Genomic DNA, 10,625 nt, shown 5'->3' with positions numbered 1-10,625 from the left:
GTCAATCAAAAAAGGTGTTGAGCAGGTTCACCTGGTCTGGGCGAGAGGGATTCCTGACATGCGCACTAGCGAGGGGAGACAACATGTGTGGTTTTCTTCAAATTTGTCTTATAAAATGAAAAACCTGTGGTGTCTTTATGATATAGATGATGATTTTAAAAAAATCATTAGCTTTCAAACTTGTTGTGTACAATCTTGTTGTAAAGTAGATGTACATACTTACTTGAATTGTACTTTTGACAATACGATGAACTTTAATTTCAGACAATACAAATAGTTAAGACAAATATTTTGCTGTGAAATCTTCTGTTGTATCTATCAATTAATCAGAATCTACTGTATGTGTGGTTCTCTTCAAATTTGTCTTGTAAAAAGAACAATCGGTGTCGTCTTAAGCTTCATTATAAAATAAATGTTGAACATCATAGGACGAAGGCACAGGACTTCCAATTAAGTAGTAATTTGCTTGTCCACTTTTCTCGTTATACCTTTGCTTCACTTCATTTAGTTCTACCGTATATATATTGTAAAATATATTTGCTAATCATTACATTTAAGAAATCAAATCTTAATGTCAAGTGAGTAAATTACATCCTGGTTGTAAACGTTCAGGTACGCTGAAGTTATGAAAGAAGAATTTGAAAATGAAACCAGACACCCAACATATTTTTCATGCGAAAAAGGTGACACTGTTGAATCGCATGTTTGTAGTTAGAAATTGTTGGGCAATGTGTTTTCTCTATCTTGATTCATGTGTACAGTGTACGTGTATTACACCCACAAAAGCAATACGGGAATAGGAGGAGGAATACGACCCGGCTCCAATTATGCGTTTGTAGGATAAGTCTAAGTTCTGGTATGCATTTCAACTTTATATATAAAGCGACACCTTGCGCCGCTATGTTAGTACTGCACTTGCGTCACGGTTACTATGTACTGGTGCGTTTTGGGGAGACTAAACAGTTACAATAAATGCCAGTAATGCATGTAGCCCTATGGGGAAGTTAAGAAAAAGAAGGTGTAATTATCTCAGGAATCAAAACATCAGACTACAAAAACTTACCCTCAAATGCTAATCTGCTATGTCAACTGTCATCAGATGCATTCCTGACAAATTATGACTAATCAGAGCCCTTGGATAGGCCCTACACTACAGGCTTCAAACATCCAGTTGAAGACCATCCCACTTTATCATGGAGGTGCCAAAACCCAAAAGGTAGAGACAGACCATCTATTTTAACTGATTCAGCAAACACAGAGTCTATCCTACCACAGCCACTCCGATACTGCCCAGATTTCACAAAAAATCCCACCAGAAAAGGATTTTCAATGGTTTAAACCCTGCTTTTTACTTGCCTATCACCGTGGGGTCTAGGCGCATGCGCTAACTGTCGCGTCACTCCTTTTGTATTTTACCGGAAGTGATTGAAGTCTTATGTGACGAAGAGGAACTTGCACCCGTGTGATCGAGGTGGACATTTTCTGAACTGCTTGACCAGGTAAGCGAATGATTTATAAGAATTTAAGTTTGCTTAAGATTCACGGGACGTTCTGGTATTAGAGGGTGGTATTAACGCTATGTCGATCCTGAATATTCACGGCAAAACGTTTGTTACATGTATTTCTACTACTAGGGTTTTACGTTTGTTTTGACCAGTCAATTCAACGTATGGTAGGAAATGAAACTTAGACCTTTATGCTGTTTTATACCTGTTTGATTGCTGAATAACACTGGAAATAGACTCCCCCGTTGTCCAGATTCTACGTAAACCATGATACGGTCTCAGACTCGAATCTCGGTTCGGTTGTTCTAGACACCAATCTGTAAGGTACTCGATCACCGGAAATGAGTTACATTCCTTCCGAAGGCACAGTAAGCCCTCTGCTGTGTATTTGAAAAGAGCCTCATTCGCGCCCCAAGCACTTTAAAGAACCCACCACTACTATCAATAAGAGTAGGGGTGCGGTACGGTGTGTGGGTCAAACCAAGCTGTCTTACGTATCTTCTACTTGCCAACTTAATAGTACAAACAATTGTGTGTTACGCCACGAGACGGGTTACCTTTCATAGGAGACAATAAAGACAAGTGTTCTACTTTATTTAGTTCCCTATAAACGCTATTTCGTAATTGGTTCATTTCAGTGACCTTTTTTTATTTCCCATTGGATCAATTTTTTTTTAATTCCCGAAATAAACACTCACAAAATGTAAGTACGTTACTTTACATGGCCAATATCCAGACGCGTACGCAGTCTTAAGTTTCGCCAGCCTGAAACATGAGTCCCTAGTCCAATGTTCCCCTTGCCTTTCACCTAGGTGTTTCTAGGTAACTTAATATTACGGTACGTCTTTATCATGCCATTCGTGTTATTTGTGAATGGCGCCGGCCTTTGTTATTGGTGAATAGTCGGTATTTACCTACAACGAACAGCCCACAACGAAAACATTGACGTGGGACCAAGGAGGTTCTGCCTAGTCTCTACCACACTGACTACGCCGGCTACAGGAAGAATATCTGCCAGGGAAGTTTGGCCACCAGAAGTTTTCATTTGCAGGCACAATCCGAGTGGTAAATGTTTATTTTCCCATGGACTGACTCTCCTGGCCGATTACACGTATTCCTTTTTTGCCAAATTCTACGATCCGTACGGTACCCCCATAGAAAGGCCTATTGGAGGCTATGCACTGCCTGAAGAGAAGTCTGGTGTTAGTTACTAATTAAGAGTAAGAATCTAAAGAATCTATCTGTTCACACTTGTTCTAGTCAATACTGACAATAGTCACGGCCACTGTTTGTGATTGAAGGTCCAGAAACCCAGACCATGGCGTGCACAGAGAACAGCGCAAACTGACGTGTTTACTGTAATAACATTGACTCAGAGGCGGCGGCAGGAAATTTTCTGGAAGAGTGAAAAGATACATAAGGCTTGAAGGGTTTCAAGATGAATTTTTGGGAGCGACACCCTACCGACATATTTTCTGCCGGAGGCGCGAGAATCCTGGAGAAAATGTTGAAATCTTGACCCGCTGAAACGCTATTTCCCGCATTTTAAGGGGCAAATTGTGCTGGTAGAGTAAGCTAAGTTTGGACCTATTCAGACCGGTGTAGTGTGCCAAAATCTACCCCTGTCCAGAAAATTGATGCGCGCGCGGATATCATAGGAATTGCTAACAATTGAATCTCTCCCCGTGGACAGTTGCAGTTTCATACATATAACAACTCATCATGATAGTAGTTTAGAAGTTAACCTCCAGGCCCCGTTTTGTCATTCCAGGTTCCAAACTTCCGAAGAAGACAGAGGCCATTGTTGAAAACAGTTGCATAAAGCACTGAAAAATGGCTCTGCAACTAAATCCAGTCTACCAGCCAGAGCTCATCTCCAGAGATATGCTAGAAGATGCCTCACGCGACAGAAAGACGAGATCAAGTGAGAGTAGCAAGGATGAAGAGTTGGCTCAGCTGAACGAAGCTTTGATGCGAGCTGCCATCACGGACCATGGGCGGCATCCTTACAGATACGGCATTGCTTCTGTAAATTTTAAGGGAGACACAAGAGGTACCGGCAATGCAACTTTGCGTAAACTTCTGCTCGGTCAACTTCAGGAGGAGACACGCATGTCAATCATTTTTGTGCAAGAGTGTCCTTGGGCCGATCCAGTCAAACAGCTTGAGCTAGGGGAAACGTTTTGCTACACAGGAGTACTTGGTGAAGCTGGAATAATCTGGAATAGCGATTTGTTTGAACTCAAACGGCTAGATTCGTACAAGCTGATTGGAGACAAGTACCCAAATCTGATTCAACATCGCGGACGGGTATGCATATCGGAAATGTCCATCAAAGTTCAACCTACTGGACATACAGCAAGTAGCAACATCGCAATGGAGGAGAAGCCAAATGTCTCAGACTTCATCGCCATGTCCTGGCACGGACCGCACAAGAGTACTAATGCAGAAAAGCAGTTGATATATCGAGACCTTCTTGCCTTTTTCAGAACACTGACAGTCACAGGAAACAAGGACGGTCAGAGAGCATGTGTCATCGGTGGGGATTTCAACTTCAGGCTTGACAAGGCGTGCGACAATATCGACGACAGTTACCCTGGAGTGACAATCCCTACTTCATACGGATGGGAAGCAATCGACTACTTCATATTCACCTCTGATCTGATCAACATTCTGCATGCTCAGCAACTGTCCTCAGATTATGACGTTGAAAGTTTGTATACAACACAGGACAGAGACAGGGCGAGAGCAGAGACGTGTAAAACTGCATCTAATCAAATCATCGATCACAGTCCAGTCTTCGCAGTGCTAGATCTCGGCAGTCCCAATCCATTCTCCTCGCAATCCAAGATCAGGGCCAGGTACAATAATGCTCTAAAATTAAACAAGATTAACAAGGAACTCTAGAATAATGAGAAGTAATTATGAGAAGTAGTCTTTTTCATTATTTCTGCTCGTAAAAGTGCAATAGCCATGGCATCGGACATAGAGCGTAGAGCTTTTTACGAAATGCTAACTACTGGATCCACTTCAATCTTGCCCTAGGAAAATCGCGGACCCATCTAGAGTGGATTTTACTCCGGCGTCACGGCACAGAAGCAGCAGTAGACGGGTCCATTCCGTGAATACGGATGATATTTGGGTAGGTCCCAATCTTTACAGTGTTGGTCTTAAGGTCCAGTTGTTATTCATAATGTCATTCACCAACATTGTGCAATGAATGTGACTGTGCATTTACCCACATTTATACTGCACAGTTCATCTGGGAATATTATTAATACTAGCAAGCTTGATATTGTATTTTCAGGGTCCTACAAAGAAGAGAGGATTTGATCCTGAACTCGTCCATTTCTATGAGGAAAGAGGAATGACCACTGCTAGTGGTAAAGATCCGATGGTAAAAGAAGCTGCAAAACAGACTGGGAAAACGATTGACCAAGTTAAGGTGAGGCCGAGGATGTATACTAGTTGAATGCAAGAGTAGACATTGATACGGTTACGAAAGTCTGGAAAAGACTGACAAGTATCTCAAACATGTTATAAGCATCAATTTGTTGAAGATAGACAATATCATGTATACCATAGTATCCTTCCTGATGTTACCTATGTGCAGTTAAGTTTGACTCTGAACTGATCAACTGTAGCATCAAATATGTAAAAGAAGTTACACTGTAAGCATTAACCCTCTTCATATCATGTATTCCATATGGTAACTATCCCACAAGCAGTATAGTAAGCATTCCACAAGAAAAGCGAAAAATCTTAAATAACACTGCAAACTGTGATCAGACTTAACAGAGAGTAATTGTTTCTGCTATTATTTCAGAACTTTATCAGCAGCTATGGCATGAGTGAGGGAGATCGTAAGCGGAAACCACCAGCAGATATTGCAGGCAACATATTGGCCAAAATGAGAAGTCTCACTGGTAAGAATATAATTTGTACAAACTACAAACTGGAAAAAGCAAAGGGAAGTCACCACATGGCGCAACACAAGAGGAGTGTCATGAAAATAACGATTAAAGACGGAGAGATAGAGAAAAACGCCTAAGTAGAGGGACGGAAATGTGCATGGTGCAGAAAAAAGAGTTCCATAGGTAAAATATCAAGCGGTAAGGTGAGAATTACGGGTGGTCTTCAAGCCTAAGCCATTCCTTCGATCGCGAGTTGGCTAATACAAACATATCATTTTCACTCGCTTGTTTAGATCAGCTGAATCACAATTCATTTTGTACCGGTTGTATCGGTTAACCTTTTGGCTGGTAATCACAAGTAGCTTGTTCCTCTTGACACGCTGATTGAAGTATTTGTGGCTCTTATATCAATGCCACATTATGAAGTATACCCTGATGTACTTCTACAGCAGAAGAGACAAAAACGCTGGAACCAGAATCTCCCGGCCCTAGTCCAGCAGGTGACACTGGGCAGGGGCTGAATATTGCATCAGCTACAAAGGAAACAAAACATGAGAAGGAAAAGAAGGTAGGTTAGACCTTCTTAGGATCAAACATTCATAACAGTAGTAAGAGCAATCCAAACACTCACTTAGCGACTCAGGCAATGATACTTCACGTATACTTAGGTAGTGATAGTACTGTGCAAGTTAAATAATGAATTGATGACCTATGGTGTGCCTGTATACGTTCGAAATCTGTACATAGATAACCAAACATAAAAAGATATATATATAACATATGTATAATGAATATATATATATATGAACCCACAAACCCACATTACCATTACGTTACCATCTGCATTATACATTGTGACTATGTCTGGACAATATTCCATATTATATATAAATAAGGAATATTGTCTAGACATAGTCACAATGTATAATGCAGACGGTAGCGTATCAGAAATAGGAATACTTTGATTAGATATGTAATGTTACATTGTATGTGTGGGATAACGATCTATTCTAACACGGTGTCCACTACAGATCGCAGGCAGCAGCAGAGATACAGTCAAAGTTAAGTTGGAGTTCACAGAGAGAGTCAACCCTATGGGTGCAAGTGGCTCTTTGGTTAGTCATCTTGCTTCCTGTTGTCTTATATATAGCTTTGTAGAACAGTGATATCAGTGATAAACAGTGGTGGTACAATGTGGTAAGGCGACTTTGGTATTATTACAGTAACGGTTTAGGATGCATCTATTGATGTGTAGCTTTATGGCTCTCCCACAAATATGGTTTCATAAAAGATAAAATGATTTCCATGGAAAAACGTGGTACAGTTTTACTCCCTCAGTTTCATCCTCATTTTCTGCGTAAATTATCATAATGAGAAACATCTTGTCAAAACATTCTTCATCGATTATTGAAACAGTATACGTATACTAATTACAAAAGAAGAACCACCAAAAAAATTTTCATTCACAAAACAGAATGGGGTCCGTTTTGATGCCATACGGCCAGATTCACCGCAAAAATGTCCACGTTAGGCGTGATAATAGTCACTGATATTGCGTTTAGCATCTTTCGTTCTAATTCAATTATAGCAATTTTGAGAACAAAAGCGTCTATATTTTGACTTAGTAGCTGTAATACCTTAATGGGGCAACATCAAGAGCTTAAAGTGTATACTGCACAGTTCATCTGGGAATCTTATTAATACTGGGAAACTTGATATTGTATTTTCAGGGTCCTACAAGGAAGAGAGGATATGATCCTGTACTCATCCATTTCTACGAGGAAAGAGGAATGACCACTGCAAGTCGTAAAGATCCGATGGTACAAGAAGCTGCAGAACAGACTGGGAAAACGATTGACCAAGTTAACGTGAGTATGTTTACTAGTTGAATGCAAGAGTAGACATTGATACGGTTACAAAAGTCTGAAAAAAAGACTGACAAATATCTCAAACATGCTATAATCATCCATTTTTTTAAGATAGACAATATTATGCATACCATACTATCCTTTCTGATGTAACCTATGTGCAGTTAAGTTTGACTATGAACTGATCAACTGTAGTATCAAATATGTAAAAGAAGTTACACTGTAAGCATTAGCCCCATTCACGTACTCCATATGGTAACTATCCCACAAGCAGTGTAGTAAGCATCCCGCAAGAAAAGCGAAATATCTTCAACAAGTAACACTTAAGCTATCCACATAATAAAATCGAGTACCCCGGTATACAGGTTTGGTGGTATATCCCTTTGTGGTTTGACCACAAAATAAATATCATTACAATCCATCTAGACGTTCTTCAGTTATGCTGACTTTAAGCATCCGGACGCACAAACATACAAGCACGCAAAGACACACGCAAGCACACGCAAAACAATACCTCCATGATTTTTTTTCATGGAGATAACAATGCAAACTGTGATCAGACTTAACAGAGACTTACTGCTTCTGATACTGTTTCAGAATTTTATCAGCAACTACCGCATAAGTAAGGGAGATCGTAAGCGGAAACCACCAGCAGATATTGCAGGGAACATAGTGGCCAAAACGAGTAGTCTCACCGGTAAGAATATAATTAGTACAAACTACAAACTGAAATAGCAAAGGGAAGTCACCACATGGCGCAACACAAGAGGAGTGTCATGAAAATAACGATTAAAGACAGAGAGATAGAGAAAAATGCCTAAGTAGAGGGACGGAAATGTGCATGGTGCAGAAAAAAGAGGCCCACATGTAAAATATCAAGCGGTAAGGTGAGGAGTACGGGTGGTCTTCAAGCCTAAGCCATTCCTTCGATCGCGAGTTGGCTAATACAAACATATCATTTTCACTCGCTTGTTTAGATCAGCTGAATCACAATTCATTTTGTACCGGTTGTATCGGTTAACCTTCCGGCTGGTAATCACAAGTTGCTTGTTCCTCTTGACACGCTGATTGAAGTATTTGTGGCTCTTATATCAATGCAACATTATGAAGATGAAGTATACGCTGATGTAATTCTACAGCAGAAAAGACGAAAACGCTGGAACCAGAATCTCCCGGCCCTAGTGCAGCAGGTGACCCTGGGCAGGGGCTGAATATTGCATCAGCTACAAAGGAAACAAAACGTGAGAAGGAAAAGAGGGTAGGTTAGACCTTTTTAGGATCAAACATTCATAACAGTAGTAAGAGCAATCCAAACACTCATTTAGCGACTCAGGCAATGATACTTCACATATACTTAGGTAGTGATAGTACTGTGCAAGTTAAATAATGTATTAATGATGACCTATGGTGTACCTGTATACGTTCGAAATCTGTGCATAGATAACCTAATATAAAAAGATATGTATAATGAATATATATATGAACTCACAAACACACATTACCATTACGTTACCATCTGCATTATACATTGTGACTATGTCTGGACAATATTCCACATTATATATAGATATGGAATATTGCCTAGACATAGTCACAATATATAATGCAGACGGTAGTGATAGTACTGTGCAAGTTAGATAATGTATTAATGATGACCTATGGTGTGCCTGTATACGTTCGAAATCTGTGCATAGATAACCAAATATAAAAAAAAGATATATGTAGATGACATATGTATAATGAATACATATATATATATGAACCCACAAACACACATTGCCATTACGTTACCATCTGCATTATACATCTGCATTATACATTGTAACTATGTCTGGACAATATTCCATATTATATATAAATATGGAATATTGTCTAGACGTAGCGTAGCGTATCAGAAATAGGAACACTTTGATTGAATATGTAACGTTACATTGTATGTGTGGGATAACGATATATTCTGCCTGACAATATTGATACAGTTACCACTACAGATCGCAGGCATCATCAGAGATACAGCCAAAGTTAAGTTGGAGTTCACAGAGAGAGTCAACCCTATGGGTGCAACTGGCTCTTTGGTTAGTCATCTTGTTTGAAATTCCTGTTGTCTTATATAGTTTTCTATAATAAAACATCAGTGGTAAACAGTGGTGGTACAATGTGGTAAGGCGACCTTGGTAGTATTAGAGTATTGATTTAGGATGTATCTATTGATATATAACTTAATGGCTATCCTCAAGGATTGTTTCATGAAAGATAAATTGATTCCCATGGAAAAACGTGGTACAGTTTTACTTTCTCAGCTTCGTTCTCATTTTCTGCATGAATCATGATAATGAGCAAGAATTATTGACACCAGAACTTGTCAAAACATAAGTCATAGATTGTTGAAACAGTATATGGATATCAATTACAAAAAGAACGACCAGAAATGCATTCATGCACAACAGAATGGGGTCCGTTTTGACCCCATACGGTCAGATTCGTCGCAAAAATGTGTTGGATATAAGGATTAAAGATTATTATGCGGGCATATTGTTTTGTCCCCAAGTATTGTCATTCTTCTTTACTTCTTCGCCGTATTTCAGCTAGCCGGCACCGACGAGGGGCCACCACAGTCTGCCACTTTCTTCTATGTAGTTCTTGCTTCCTCACTTCTCCAAGGTGTAACTCAACTCCTCTGACTGTCCCACGTTAGGTGTAATAATAATCACTGACATTGTGTTTGGCATCATGTGTTCTCAGTGAATGATAGGAATTTCTGAGAACAAAAGCGTCTTTATTTTGTAGTGATAACGCCATGGACAACATCAATAGCATAAAATCACAGGACATTCAGGCATAATGAAGATGATTTTGTAAGTTAACGTACTCATGTTCTTTTCAATCGCTGTGTATTATAACCATTACAGATCAGACGCGGACCCGATCCAGACATTGATAAGAGTATCAAGACAGATCTTCCCTCAGAAATAGTGTCAGACACAGTTTCAACATCGGCCAGTTCAGTCATCTCGGACACATCAGAAGAGTCGGACAATAAAGAGATGATGGTAGGCAGATGCTATCATCCTCAATGGCACACTTAACATACTCATCAGTTTAGTTAACACGAAGCAATCGTAGCATTTCCAGGCTTTAACTAGTAACATTGTACCAAAAAGGTACAAAAATCTGTACACATTACGATTCTTGAAACTGCATTACTGTACATCTAATAAATCAATGAAGGTTAGGCACCTACTAGTTGGTAAAATGCTACAACTGGATAAAGTCATTTAAGTGTCGTCAGCTTAAGATAACTTTCACTATCACTGTAGATCTTACTGATGTCTAGATAT

At 39.6% G+C, this 10,625-nt stretch overlaps 1 protein-coding gene across 1 annotated transcript; it reads left to right on the top strand.

The window, feature by feature from the left end:
- Positions 1-1,437: 1,437 nt before the first annotated feature.
- LOC136425908 (uncharacterized) lies at positions 1,438-5,556 on the top strand. The gene is made up of 5 exons (XM_066414834.1): positions 1,438-1,499; positions 3,277-4,366; positions 4,551-4,647; positions 4,813-4,950; positions 5,332-5,556. Exons 2-5 carry the CDS (start codon positions 3,339-3,341, stop codon positions 5,554-5,556), a joined length of 1,488 nt encoding a protein of 495 aa, XP_066270931.1. The 5' UTR covers positions 1,438-1,499; positions 3,277-3,338.
- Positions 5,557-10,625: the final 5,069 nt, after the last annotated feature.

Source organism: Branchiostoma lanceolatum, chromosome 19, assembly GCF_035083965.1.
Source record: "Branchiostoma lanceolatum isolate klBraLanc5 chromosome 19, klBraLanc5.hap2, whole genome shotgun sequence".
Classification (NCBI taxonomy): domain Eukaryota; kingdom Metazoa; phylum Chordata; class Leptocardii; order Amphioxiformes; family Branchiostomatidae; genus Branchiostoma; species Branchiostoma lanceolatum.
Note: the sequence above shows the minus strand (reverse complement) of the source record. Positions and strands in the feature narration are given on the sequence as shown.